This window comes from Ovis canadensis, chromosome 3, assembly GCF_042477335.2.
Source record: "Ovis canadensis isolate MfBH-ARS-UI-01 breed Bighorn chromosome 3, ARS-UI_OviCan_v2, whole genome shotgun sequence".
NCBI lineage: Eukaryota > Metazoa > Chordata > Mammalia > Artiodactyla > Bovidae > Ovis > Ovis canadensis.
In genome coordinates, this window is record NC_091247.1 from 61,142,868 (window position 1) to 61,157,901 (window position 15,034).

The 15,034-nt window shown below is 50.8% G+C and overlaps 1 protein-coding gene across 2 annotated transcripts in view; it reads right to left on the reverse strand.

Moving 5' to 3' along the window:
* UXS1 (UDP-glucuronate decarboxylase 1) overlaps nucleotides 1–14,414 on the reverse strand; it is a 56,332-nt gene extending 41,918 nt beyond the window's left edge. The window contains exons 1-2 of one of the 2 annotated variants that reach the window (XM_069580382.1): nucleotides 14,194–14,414; nucleotides 1,096–1,123 (exon numbers count right to left, since the gene is read on the reverse strand). In XM_069580382.1, coding sequence (XP_069436483.1) covers nucleotides 1,096–1,123; nucleotides 14,194–14,287 — 122 coding nt within the window. In that variant the 5' untranslated portion in view covers nucleotides 14,288–14,414. The remainder of the gene's footprint in view (nucleotides 1–1,095; nucleotides 1,124–14,193) is intronic. The other variant, XM_069580381.1, reaches the window with a different exon arrangement.
* Nucleotides 14,415–15,034: the final 620 nt, after the last annotated feature.

The following is a 15,034-nucleotide window of genomic DNA, read 5'->3' on the forward strand; positions in this document are numbered from 1 at the left end:
CTCCCAAGCAATCAGCTCAGCCCAGCCCCACCCCGAGGGGAGGCCAGGGGACTGGAAAACTGGGGGGTGGGGCTCCAGGGATCGCAGCCACCTCCAGGGGGTTTCTGCTAAACTAAGATGCCGCACTTTCCTGTGATGCCCAATGTGTGATTTTAAATCAGAGGCAGGAAGTGTGTCTACAGGAGCACAAGTTCCTGCTGGGCTGTCCTGGGATTTAAGGCAAAGTGGAATTTTTCCAACTGAAAAGACTGAGCTCCTTTAATGGGACCTGAGCAGCCCTCCAGCCACACACAGAGGCCTCTGTTGGCAGACACACACCAGCCAAGGGGGAGGAGTCGGTCCCCGCAGCCCCAGCCGCCCTGCAAACCCCACTGGGCATGCCGAGCGGGTGGGGCAGAGCTACCCTCCCCACAGCCCTGTAGCCCCCGCTGTCACCACAATGTGACTGCTGTTCTTTGACTGTCACACAAGAAATACGAAGTGGAGAGGGATGGTCTTTAAATGTGAAGTTGTACTCATGGCACCAAATCTGGTTTTACAGTGAATGCCTATTACTTTGACTGGTCTTTTTTAAGAAACAACAGTTGACACAGGATTTGACTTTTACAGGGGCCCCTCGTTCTCTGTTGAGCAACACAAACGATGCCCACCCAGAGTGGAAGGTCCTCGGGCCTCTCCTCCCTCGTGATGGAAGGTGGTCTTAGCATCCACTGGTCTGCTCTTCGGGCTATGGGCGGTCTCGGTTTCCCTAATGGGCTTAGGAAAGGCACCCCAGGACTCGGTCTAACCACCCAGAAATGCCATTTACATCTCAGGAGCCCGAAAGCCAGGAAGACGGGTGTGGACAACATCAAGGAGCCACCACTGCTGCCCAGAGACCCCTCTTCTCATCTGGGCTGACCTGGGGCAGCATGAACATTTGCTACGTCCTCCGGAGCATCCAGGAGGGAGATGCACACGGGTGTGTGAGCATCGAGGAGCTCAGTTCCACTTTTACACTGTCCTCAAATCGGCCTGTGCCACCGAGCTATGTGTGTGACAGTGGTGTGTCATTTCAGCCCAAACAGAACAGTCAAGTTATTAAAAATCAATTACCTCATGTTAATCAAGTTGCCCCAAACAGCTGTAAGAGAAAGAAAAAGGAAAAGTCAATATTTAAGTTTACAACATTCAAGGACTCCAACTAATACAACATTAATTTTTAACCTATATCTAAAAGTACACTAAGGAAACTATAGCTCAGGAAGACAGTAAAATGCACACTTTTACAATAATAAGCCCTACTAAACTTAAGTGGGAAGATGATCCTATATATCTCCTAATTTAGAATAACATTTTGGGATCTGGAGTGCAATGGTGCATATGTTTTTTTTTTGGTTTTTTAATAGTTCTTATTTTGGGGGGAAGGGGTATCTGGACCATTTTTAAAGTCTTTTTGAAATTTGAATGTTATAATATTGGTTTTGTTTTGTTTTTTTTTGGCCACAAGCCATGTGGGATCCTAGCTCCCTGACCAGGGAATCAAACTCACACCCCCTGCATTGGAAGGCGAAGTCTCAACCACTGGACCAGCAGGGAAGACCCAGGGCAGGCATTGTGATACACAGTATGTCCAGCCTTTGGGGATGAGCCAGTCACAGAAGTTAATGAACCACGTGAATAAAAGAGATGCCAGGGCTCAGTCCCACAGCTTCCATCAAACGTCAATGAGACCCAGAGAAGCTACAGGTGGCCTGACTCTGTGGTTGGCCCTCACTCATCTCCCCTACATCAGTTTCCCCTGCAGGGCTACCTCCTGGATGACAGACACCTGAATAACTGTGAACCAGTTATAAATATTTCACCAGGGGTGACCACCGACACAGGAGACCGTGACATTCACTTGAAGCTCCCAGTCAGAGGGTTACTTCGCAAAGAAACCTTCACAGAGAATGGTGTGGCTCCTGCTCTGTCCACATCCCAACGCAGGCCCCATATGGCTGCTCCCCTAGTGCTGCTCACCTTCAGGGACCAGGTGCCGGGAGAGGCACAGAGCAAACACACACACCCTGGAGTCCAGAACTGGCGATTCTGTGAGTTTGGGCGGGGGGCGAGGTGAGGGGTGACCCCAGGCATGCTCTCACTGCATCTTCAGGTACACAGCAGGGATAACATGTTCACTGGATAGCTTTCAGGGTCCAAAATCACAATCCCCAGATCACACCCCCCAACAAGAAATTCCCACTGTTAACAAAGGAGTGTTGAAAGCATAAAAGCACAGCCCTTGTTCAAACAGAAGAAACTATGACAGCAAAAGATCAGCAATAACTAACTAAAAAGTGGCAAGTAAGCATGAAATGGGAGGCTTTTAAAATAGAGTTGAACTATATTCACTATTTGGGCTTCCCTGGTGGCTCAGATCTGGTAAAGAACCCACCTGCAGCGCGGGAGACCTGGGTTTGATCCCTGATTCAGGAAGATCCCCTGGAGGAGGGCACAGCAACCCACTCCAGTATATTCTTGCCTGGAATATTCAATGGACAGAGAAGCCTACAGCCCATGGTGTTGCAAAGAGTCAGACACGACTGAGCACACAGCATATATTTTTCACTATTCACTAAAAGAAAAATATATATATATAGACACATACACACATACACACACACACACACACTTTTGGACCATGTAACCTTACTTTTGAGTATTATCCTCAGGAAATAAGTATACACACAAGAAAGCTATCTTCACAAATGACAGCCTTATTTATAATTTAAAAAATGGCATAAATCACAGTATCTAACAAATTGGAGAACTACCATATAAAGTATGATATCAGTTCATCTCAGTTTAGTCACTCAGTCATGTATGACTCTTTGTGACCTCATGACTGCAGCACGCCAGGCTTCCCTGTCCATCACCAACTCCCGGGGCTTACTCAAACTCATGTCCATTGAGTCGGTGATGCCATCCAACCATCTCATCCTCTGTCGTCCTCTTTTCCTCCCACCTTCAATCTTTCCCAGCATCAGGGGCTTTTCAAATAAGTCAGTTCTTCACATCAGGTGGCCAAAGTATTGGAGCTTCAGCTTCAACATCAGCCCTTCCAATGAATATTCAGGACTGATTTCCTTTAAGACAGACTGGTTGGATCTCCTTGCAGTCCAAGGGACTTGCAAGAGTCTTCTCCAAGACCACAGTTCAAAAGCATCAATTCTTCGGTGCTCTGTTTTCTTTATAGTCCAACTCTCACATCCATATATGACTACTGGAAAAACCACACCTTTGATTAATAGACAGACCTTTGCTGGAACAGTAATGTCTCTGCTTTTTAATATGCTGTCTAGGTTGGTCATAACTTTTTTTCCAAGGAGCGTTTTTTAATTTCATAGCTGCAGTCACCATCTGCAGTGATTTTGGAGCCCAAAAAAATAAAGTCTGTCACTGTTTCTATTGTTTCCCCACTATTTTCCATGAAGTGATGGGACCAGATACCGTGATCTTAGTTTTCTGAATGTTGGGTTTTAAGCCAACTTTTTCACTCTCCTCTTTCACTTTCATCAAGAGATTCTAGTTCTTCTTCAGTTTCTGCCATAAGGGTGGTGTCATCTGCATATCTGAGGTTATTGATATTTCTCCCAGCAATCTTGATTCCAGCTTGTGCTTCATCCAGTCCAGTGTTTCTCATGATGTACTCTGCATAGAAGTTAAATAAGCAGGGTGACAATATACAGGCTTGACATACTCCTTTCCCAATTTGGAACCAGTCCGTTGTTCCACATCCAGTTCTAACTGTTGTTTTTTGACCTGTACACAGATTTCTCAGGAGGCAGGTAAGGTGGTCTGGTATTCCCATCTCTTGAAGAATTTTCCACAGTGTGTTATGATCCACACAGTCAAAGGCTTTGGCAAAGTCAATAAAGCAGAAATACATATTTTTTTGGAACTCTCTTTTTTGATGATTCAAGGGATGTTGGCAATTTGATCTCTGGTTCCTCTGCCTTTTCTAAATCCAGCTTGAACATCTGGAAGTTCACGGTTCACATACTGTTGAAGCCTGGCTTGGAGGATTTTGAGCATTACTTTGTTAGTGTGTGAGATGAGTGCAATTGTGCAGTAGTTTGAACATCCTTTGGCATTGCCTTTCTTTGGGACTGGAATGAAAACTGACCTTTTCCAGTCCTGTGGCCACCACTGAGTTTTCCAAAGTTGCTGGCATATTGAGTGCAGCATTTTCACAGCATTATCTTTTAGGATTTGAAATAGCTCAACTGGAATTCCATCACCTCCACTAGCTTTGTTCAGAGTGATGCTTTCTAAGGCCCTCTTGACTTTGCACTCCAGGATGTCTGGCTCTAGGTGAGTGATCACACCATTGTGGTTACCTGGGTCATGAAGATCTTTTTTGTATTGTTCTTCTGTATATTCTTGCCACCTCTTCTTAATATCTTCTGCTTCTGTTAGGTCCATACCATTTCTGTCCTTTATTGTGCCCATCTTTGCAGGAAACGTTCCCTTGGTATTTCAGAATGAAATGAAGAGTACAGAATGAAGCAGGGCAAAGGCTAACAGAGTTTTGCCAAGAGAACGCACTGGTCATAGCAAACACCCTCTTCCATCAACACAAGACAAGACTCTACACATGGACATCACCAGATGGTCAATACCGAAATCAGATGGAGAAGCTCTATACTGTCAGCAAAAACAAGACCAGGAGCTGACTGTGGCTCAGATCATGAACTCCTTATTGCCAAATTCAGACTGAAATTGAAGAAAGTAGAGAAAATCACTAGACCATTCAGGTATGACCTAAATCAAATCCCTTATGATTATACAGTGGAAGTGACTAATAGATTCAAGGGATTAGATCTGATAGACAGAGTGCCTGAACAACTATGGACAGAGGTTCATGACATTGTACAGGAAGCAGTAATTACGACCATCACCAAGAAAAAGAAACGCAAAAAGGCAAAATGGTTGTCTGAGTTGACCTTACAAATAGCTGAGAATATGATATAGCCATTCATTTAATGAAATCATAAAGTCATTAAGTATGACTGTAACTATTATCAAAAAGATAAGAGATAACAAGTGTTGGCGAGGATGTAGAGGAAAGGAAACCCTAGTTCACTCACCATGGATGGGAATACAAAGTGGTGTACTATGGAAAACAGTATGGAGGTTCCTCAAAAAATTAAATATAGGACTACCATACAACCCAGGAATTCCAATTCTGGGCATTTATCCAAAGGCAATGAAAACACTAATTCAAAAGGATACATGCAACTCCATGCTCTTCACTATACAATAGCCAGGACATGGAAGCAACCTGAGTGTTCAAGAAATAAGGGTGGACAAGGAATATATGTGGTGAATATATACAATGGAATAGGTTTCAGCCGTCACAAGAAGGAAATCCTGACAACTGCAGTAACATGGATGGATCTTCAGGACACTGCGCTAAGTGAAATAAGTCCGGGAAAGACAAATGTACGATCTCACTTATGTGCGTGCATAGTAAGTCGCACAGTTGTGTACAATTCTTTGCATCCCCATGGACTGTGGCCTGCCAGGCTCCTCTGTTCCTGGGATTCTCCAGGCAATCATACTGGAGAGGGCTGCCATGCCCTCCTCCAGGGGGTCTCACTTACATGTAGAATCTAAAGACAAACAACAAAAACCTAAGCTCACAGATACAGAGAACAGACTACTGGCTGCCAGAGGTGGAGGTGGGTGAAGTGGGTGAAATAGGTGAATGCAGTTAAGATGAATCCTAGGAACTGACACACACACTCCTGTATACAAAACAGAGCACAGGGAAGTCTACTCAATACTTTGTAAGACCTGTATGGGAAGAGAAGGTCAAGGCAGACCTGCTTGCAGGGCCTCTGGAAGTGGACCCTCCAGTCCCGCTGTCTGAGTCCCAGCCATCATCCCAGATAACACCAAAAAGAGAACAGACTCTTCAAACTCCCACCCTCACAGAGCTGTAAGCATGGTGAACCACTGCCGCTCCATCCCACCAGGTCCTGAGGTGGTCACTTATGCAGCACAACCACCAGAACCAGAGCACAGACAGGAACCTAGCCTTTAATTCCCTGTCAACCCTGGATCTGGGCTACACTCCTCCCAGTGCCCAGCACCCACGTCACAGGCCCAGGGTGCCCACCTGGGCAGAACACCTGGCTCCAGACTGAAGTTCTGGGGGACCCTGCACCCCAACCACGCAGGCTGCCTGCCTTGTGATCAAAGCATTAAGCATGCCCAGGACAGTGATGCCCCACGAACCCCGACAACCCCGGCCCCAGAGAAACAGACACCTGCCTGCCCTGAATAAACTCCACAGTGGCACAAAGCATCGTCAGTTTAACAAGAGAAGCATCAGAAGAGCTGTTTAAACAGATCAGAAGGTTCAAATCAAAGATACTCTTCTGCTAAAATTCTCCAACTACGAAATGAGGTTATCAGAGGAGGGAACCTCCCCCTCAGCTCCCCTGAAAGAATCAGGTGCTCAGGCTCAGACAGCATCACACACAGAAGAGCGGGGAGCCTTTCTGCTCCCTGACCTGGAGAGAGCTGACCCCAAACCCCACTCCTGTGTCTAGCTGGCCAGGCCTGCATTCACCCGTGTGGTTACACAGGAGGAAGCTGCCCAGGTGAGGTGACCTGGGGAGCCCAGCAGGCTGGTAAGCTAGCATCCTTCACAGGCCGCATGTGGGGCACTGTTTGTGGGGCCCTGCGCCAACCCTGCACTATCCCCGTCGCCAGGCTGGCCTCCGGGATGAGCCTCAGAACAGGCTCCCCAGTTCTCTGCTCTGTAGCCCCAGCAGTCCCCACTGGCAGGTCCGAGCTCCAGTGATAAAACACCTCTGAGTGACTCACAGACTTTCCTAAGAAAACCACACTAACATTCCCATGGGAAAATTTTTTTTGCCCGAAGATGTTCCCGTTTTTTGAACAAAATGGTTAAAAAGGCAAGAAACTGTGGGCTTTATAGATGACATCTGTTCCTTCAAAAAGTCTTCACGTGTAAAATGTCACTAAGTGAGATGGGAAACCCAGAAGGGAAACCTCCTAGAAACCATTTCTGCTGTCACACGAGACTCATGTTTAAAATGCCAAGCGGGCATAGCTGCTCAGAGATGGAGCTGGGGAACACTAGGAAGAACCTTCTGGGCTCGGGCATTACTGCAATCCCCACAGCTTGCAGTGAGAGAGCTCAAAGGATGGTCCCTCGAGGTCTGCTGAGGAGCCGAGGGGTTCTGTCCATCCAGGCAGGGGAGGGCCTCGCTTGCAAAGGACAGGGTGACCAATGAAATCCCCCAACTGGCCAGTTAGCAAACCCCAAATCCAATGGTCACTTCGAGGAATCCTGCCGGACACCTGGACGATTCTTAAGAACCACGTGGGAAAACAGGAAAACTGTGCTAAGGTCTGTTTCCACTCCCAGAACACAGCTGACTCCCAGAGTGTGGGTTTTCCACATTACCGACCAGCCCTCCAGCCCTGTGGACACTAATGACCTGCGCTGAGTGCAGACCCCACAGGCAAGGGGCCCAGGCCCACAGGACACCCCACTTCAGATGCCTGCCTCCAGGCCCAGGGCCACCTGTGCTTCTGACTAACCGACCAGCTCTGGTTTGATCATTTTCTAGAAAGGACTCAGAGAAACAGCTTCCTTACAACGACTAGTTCGTCGTGAAGGCTACAGCTCAGGAAAGAAGGTCTGGTGTGGGGGGAGGGTGGGGGCAACCTGAGCCTCACCTACTGGGAAGCCATCAGATCTCATTGTTGAGGAGTTTCTTTTATTTTTCACAAAGCTCCGCCTTCAGCTCCAACCCCTTCCTGGAGATGGGTGGGTAAGGCTGAAAGTGACCTGCCTCCATCCCAGGCCAACCTAGGGCCCACCCTGAGTCACCCCCTGGGCAAATATTCAGAGTGATCAGAGGGGGCTTCTTAGAAACAACAGAAGACGCACCTACGGCTTGGGAACCCCTGAGGGTTCTGGGAGACCTGTGCCACAAAGGGACCGAGACCACAGACATTTTTCCTCTGTTCCTCCCAAGGCGTGAGAAAACAGTTGTGATTCACTTCCCAAAGGCCAGCTGACATTCCCACTAGATGAAGAGCTCTTAAAACGAGGAGAAAGGCGACACAAAGTTCAACAGAAAAGTGGGCAAAAATGGAACAGTTTTCAGAAGAAGAGGTATTAACAGTCCTTTAATGCTTGCAAAGATGCTCAACATCACTCCTATGAAAAAGGAGGCCCCTTGAAGCAGGACGGACCATTTCTGCCTGGTATGCCATCCACAAGCTCTGATGGTGTGTGTGGTGGGGGGGCGGAGGGTGGGCACAGCTGTTCTGGGACATGGCTGGGGGACAGCGGGCACAAGCTTGCTCACTGCGGTGGTTATTTCTAAGAGCAGGGCATCTGAAATAAGGAAAGTGTCCTGCACAGGAGGTGGTCATGGAGAGTTCAGGGCATGTACGTGCAAGTGACAGAGCAAGGATGCGCTCCATACACTGATGCCAGAGCTTTCCAGGAAATACAATGCAGGGAAAAAAGAGAACAAAATGGTCCAGGTGGTTTGACACCTTCTGGGAATGATGAATAGCATGTGCTTCTACACACGCAGATGAATGCCTGCATTTGCAAAAAGAAACCTAAGATGCATAAAACGGACTAGTAACAATGGGAAAGAGGGTGGGGCCAGCAATTGCAGCAAGACATGTCTGCACATAACTTTTCATTCAGTCTGACTTCTGAACCATGTAAATGGCTTATACGTTTTAACAACTGGAAAGAAAAAAGCAAATCCTAAAGTAAACGGAACACAAACAAACAAAAAGGAACATGACTTGTATCAGGCACAGAAAAACACTTTTCACGGAGCGTTTTCGACACAGTAACAGCACACCCTGAGCAAGACAGAGTCAAAGGACAAAAGGAATGCCAGAGGAATTCTGAATTTTCTTGGTACTGGTAATGATGCAGTAATTCTGAAACTGTTTTGCCTGGTGGTACGCATCAAAAGAGTTTAGACTGATGTCAGAGACGATTTTCATTGTGGGAAGAAGGAACTAGCAAGATGGGAAGGAGGAGGAAGAACCTCGTCATGACTTAAAATTGGGGGTAGCAGCATAAACTCATGGTGGGAAAAAATCTGTACCTGGCTCCATCCACTAAGGGCACCTCAGCCAGTGCTGAGACCCTGAGTTTAAGTCCACACTCTCCACTGAAAGGAAGCAGAATGCCTTGGAAGAGTGGCTGCTCCATCCACTAAGGGCACCTCAGCCAGTGCTGAGACCCAGAGTGTTAGTCCACACTCTTCCCTGGAAGGAAGTAGGGCACCTTGGAGGAGTGGCTGATTGCAGGTGTGGGCATGGAAAACACAGGATGAGCACGGAGCATCTGCAGATCAAGGAAGTGCTCAAAGACTGGGAGAATCTCTGAGTCCTCAGTGATTAAAAAAAAAAAAAGAGGGGTGTAAAATCAATGGTGTCCTCAAAACATGTCCACAACCTAATTCCTAGAACCTGGGGATCTGATTTGGAAAAAGGGTCTCAGCAGGTGTAATTTAGCATCTTGAGACCAAAGATAACCCTAAATTATCCTGTTGGGCCCTCCATCCACTGACCCGTGTCCTTATGAAGGACAGGGAAGACAAGGCAGGCAGAAGGGGGAGGAGCCCTGGGAGCAGCACAGAAGAGTGAAGCGCCTGCAGCCTGTGGAGGGTGAGGAAGGAGCCTGCCTGGTACACCCGGACATGGGGCACCTGCCAGCTGCAGCCCTGCCCAGTCCCATCTCTGCAGAGGGTAGGATGGAGGATCTGCAGCAGGCGAGCCCCTGTCAGCCGGCGAGATGACTAGGGTACCACTCAGCCCCACAGCTCTCCCTTGGGGCCCCTGAGATGTCCAGGCAACCTAGCACTGAGTGATCCACCAACAAAGGAGGCAGCTGAGGGTCTGGGGCAGTGGGGGGCCCTCCACTCACCTAGGATCCGCTCAAATGGAGCAGATGGCCCAGGGTCCCTCCCAGGAAAACCTCCCAGGAAAAAGGAACCCCCCAAAGGAAAGAGACCCTTCATGTGAAGGAAAGAGAGCCAAGGACCACCAAGCAGAAGACTCTGAAACAAAGACCACATGCTTTAGTTTTTTAAATTAAGAGAAAAAAAGTCTCATGAGCAAAAAATAATAGCAAAAACAAACGTTTTACATCACTGGAAGAGTTCGGTTATAAAGATTACAAGTTCCCGAAAAGTTGAGCAAGAGTCTAAAATGACAGACGTGAAGAAACAAAATGGATGAGACCTGGCAACCCCAGACCTGTGGGAGAATGTTCCAGGGAGTGGGGTAGCCAAAGGGCAGTTCAGAAGTTTTCAGAACTGCAAAGCAAGGACCCTGGTGGCCAGGGCTTGGAGGTGCCTGGCACATGTCACCAGCATCCGTGGACTGGCAGGTGCCCCTGGTTCCCCCCCTGCCGCCCACCCCTGGCCCCAGCACAGAGGCCTCACTCTGGGAGGGGCTCTGCATGTGAGCACCGTGGTCCTGAAGGAGGCCAGTGATCCACCGCAGGGATACCATTCACAAGGACACACTCTGGGCACACAGGCCAAGAGAGGCCACCAGAGTGAGGAGGGACCAAGCCCAAGCCAAGGTGTGTGGTGGAAGGATGGCATCGGGGCAGAAGGGAGCACCTAGGATCTCTCAGCAGAAATCAAGTCGCAGAGAGAGAGAGGGGTGCCGGCTGGAGCCTGGACCCAGGAGGGACGGAGACTTGCCTGAGAGGCTTTGAGGGGCCTTTTCTAGAATTCTGTACCACCTGCCCATCACTTAAATGTGAAGACAGAGAAGGCACGGCCAACACCTGCCAATCCTCCTCCCTGACATCAGGTGAGGTAAGTAAAGGGACAGGCGATCTCCAGGCCAACAGAGCCGGGCAGCTGAGGCCAGGGGCCTCGCCTCGGGGAAATCTTGGGGGAGATGATACCGGTGACAAGCGCTGGAGTCCAGTGTGTTAACACAGCAGAGTCATCAGCTCCAGGAAGAGCAAAAGGTGACGGGCATACAACCTGGCTCAGTGGATTACACTTAGTCGTACTGTGAACACCGGATGCTGTACTCAGGCCCTCAGTCGTGTCTGACTCTTTGCAAAGCCATTGATGTAGCCTGCCAGGCTCCTCTGTCCACAGGACTCTCCAGGCAAGAACACTGGAGTGGGCTATCATTTCCTCCTCCAGCATTTAGTCATACGCATAAACATGAAATGCTGACCTCCTCAAAATCACACTAAGTCTATGTGGGGGTGAGCACGGGTGGGGGGAAAGTAAAGAGAATAGTCACAAGGTATACAACAGTATCTACAAATGAAAAACTGGGAAGCATAGGATGCTATGGCACAAACACCAAGATCATCAGTTCAGAGAAGAGAAGCACCTGCCCCTGGGCAGGGAAGAGATGCCCGGGGACACCAAGAAACCAGGCAAGGGCAATCTGACTTTCTAAACTGTACTCATGTCAAAAACACTACAGGTAATTCCAGCTGAGTCTCTGCCTAGGGATTCCTAGGAGCAGGTTGGTGTGACTCTCAATCAGGCCTCTGAGCTCCTCTAACCAGTGACCAGCACTGACCTGAGGGCTACAAGGACTGGAAGTCCATAGGAGAAAACACGTGCAGGCAAAGAACCCAGGGCAGCATAAGCTGGCCGTGCTCAGGCCCTGGGCCCTAGACTGAAGAGTTACGTGCCAGCAGGGAGGAGGATGGGCCCCCACGGGCTCAAGAAACAGAGGAAGATGGGAGAGAGCCTGAGAGGACCAGGGAGAGACTTTCCAGAAGGGGCTGTGTCATTTGGCAGCCAGGACAGTTTTCTCAAACAAGGAGACAAGATTATTACATTAACCAAGGAGAGCCAAGACTAGAAATCACCGCTCTTGGACACTGTCAGGAGTCACCATCTCGCTTTTCCTATAAAGCATCTTGGAGTTACCATCCCACGCCCATTACAGACACTGCCTGCACACCTATCTTAAACCTCACAGTTAAATTCACCCATACAGTGAGCTGGCACAAGGCCCGCCTGTCCCAGCCTGTCAGCCAAGGCAGCCTCATCACCACTTCATGTTTACGCTCCAACCCCCCCCCACTTCCCGCCCCCCGCCATTCTCTGCATTCCTAGAACACGCCCTGCTCTGGATGCCACAGGGCGTCCCACTCTTTGCGACCCTATGGACTGCAGCCTGCCAGGCTCCTCTGTCCATGGGATTCTCCAGGCAAGGATACTGGAGTGGGTTGCCATGGCGTCCTCCAGGGAATCTTCCTGACCCAGGGATGGAAGCCAAGTCTCCAGCAGTGGCAGGTGGGTTCATTACCACTAGCGCCACCTCGGAAGCCCATTAACTCCCACACATGCCTCACTTCTCAGCTCAAGCCTCACTTCCACGAGAAAATGTGCAGGTTCCCCTTGTCACGAGTCCTCGTGCATTCCTTCCCTTCCTTCCTACCAGTTTGTAATTTCACCCTCATTTAGGTGAGAATCTAATTTGTGGCCAACTCACCATCTAAGCCAGTGGTTCTCAAGTGCAGGGTCCCCCAGAACACACCAACAGTATGTGAGGTGAAACTATTAGTTGGGCCACAGCCCAGACCTACTGAATCAGAAGCTTGAGCTGGGAGGCAGCAGCCTGTGTTTGGAAAGCCCTCCAGGTGATTCCGATGCACACAGCAGGTTGAGAAACACTGCCCAGGTGTTCTGCACGCCTTGGGGATCCCTGGGACCTAGCACAGGGACAAAGACAAGGGCTTGGCAGACAAAAGTAAGGACCCAGGAGGATTTCCTGATCTGCAGAATGGTGAACGACATTCCACGACCTCTGACCTGCAGAAGCCTCAAAATCAACATGGAACCTGCGGGCAGACCTGGGTTCCAGTCCCAGGTCCCCAGCCCTTCTGGGTTCAAATTCTTGGTCTTTGTAGCTTCTCACCTGTGTGATCATCATTTGCCTAATTTCTCTTGGTCTTAAAAGATTCACCTCTAGAATGCCAATAACTAGGAACTATTTCCCAGGACTGCTGATACTTAAATGAGACAAAGAAACAGACTCACCACACATGGGGAAACTGGAAGCAAGTTTGAACATTGTTCCTATAGTCCTAACAGGAATTACGCAACTTGAGGCAGTCTTCCCCCTGGGGTCTCCGCTTCCTGACTCAAGACTGGCATACACTTCAGAAGCCATCTTCCTCCTCGGCAGACACTTGCATCTAACAGCCCCCCGCTGGGCTGTAGACAGGCCAAGTCTCAATGACTGCGCATCTGCCTAGAGCTCAACTGAAGCCACGTCCGGAGGCCCCCCTTAACTCCGGAGTCAGACCTCGGTAACTCAACCGGTGAGCAGGTGTTTCGTCTCAGCGTGGATCAGCCTCGTGGCTAGGATTCAAACGAGCTCACACTTGGTCCAATTTTGGTACTTGGGGAAATATTTATAGCATCAAGGAAAACACATTCCCATCCAATAGTTTTTTTTTTTTTTTAAGGGACGGCTTCTGCCTCTAAGACACAGGGTGTACCACCTGTCAGCAAAGTGTCCCCTCCTGCCCTCTGTCCCGCAGCCTCCGGAGTGATGACAGGGGAACCACACAAAATGGAGCGGCGCCGAGACACCCTGCCCCCGCGCTGCGCCTCAGCTCTGGGTCGACCCGCACCCTCAGAACACAGGCGCGGGGAACCCCTGGGGCGTGCGGAGACCTGGGCTCGGTGACCCCCAGCCTTGGCGCCAGTACCCCTGGAGCGGACAACTGGGCGCGGGGATGCCCCTAGGCGCCAGGATTCCCCCCGCCCCTAGGTGCAGATACCTGGGGGCAGAGAGCCCCCCTGGGCGTACAGACACTTGGGCGCCAGGACCCCCGGGCGTCAGACCCGTGGGCTCCAGGACCCCTGGGCTCGGCCGCGGGCCGGCGGGGTCGGGCGAGACACTGGGCTCCCAGCAGCCAAACGCTCAGTAATTTTCCTGGGAGCAGACAGCCGCGATGGGGGCTCTGCCAGCAGACAGCCTTCGCAGCCCCGCGTCCCACCCGGCGGCGCCGCACGCTCGGGAGCCGTGGACCACAGCCCGATGTGCTGCGGGGCCGAGGGCCGAGGGTCCGCTGTTCGGCTGCCGGCCGCACGCGGAGCGGGAGGGAGCAGGCCGCGGGCGGGAATGAATGGCCGAAGCACTCACAGGCCACGTAGGCGAGCAACGCGATGCCCAGCAGCAGCTTCATCCTCCTGCGGCTGACAGCGGACGCTAGGCGAAGCAGCGGCTGGCTCAGCATCCCGGGCCGCGCGCTGCGGCCGCCCGACTCCGAGCGCGGCGGCGGGGGCGGCCCGGAGGCCCCGCCCCGCCCCGCGCGCGCTTCCTGCCGGCGGGGTCCGCGCGCATGCTCCGCGTTCGCCCCGCCCCACTCCGCAGGCGCAGTGCGGCGGCCCCAGCGGGCTCCGTGTGCGCATGCGCGAGCGAAAGCGTGGACGCCGCGGTGGGCGGTGCGCCCCAGACCCGGGTACCAGCGCACCAGGCGGTCGCCGGGCTGGTTTGTGCTATATTTGGGCAGGTGTTTGGAGTTCTTTACCCGCTCACTCTGAAAGTTACCTGTTCTCCCGACTTCTTTAGTTGAAACAGCGGCAACGATTAGTCCCCTACATATCACTGATGTCCAGATTCCGTGCGTTTTCCCCTCTGATCGGCTAGGACGTCTTCCTTCTAAAAATAAGGCGTTTATTATTATTATTTTTAAAAGTAGTGCTAGTGATGTAGAGTGAGGATAGACTAGGAAGGAAAGGGTGGACCGCGCTGTTTGCCTGCAGAAAAACGGATGCCTCATTGCAGGAGAGTGAGTGCACTAGCCGTAGCTATGCGTCGAGAGCACACGGATGCACCCGCTGTCCTGGCTCATTTCTTCCGTAAGCGGGTATTGCATGCCTGCTCTCAGCGAGGAGCTGTGCCCAGGGACGCACAGATGCCGAAGCAGTCCTGGACCCGCGGGGAGCTGGGTCCCTGGCGGGGGAAGACAGGGGCTCCGGAC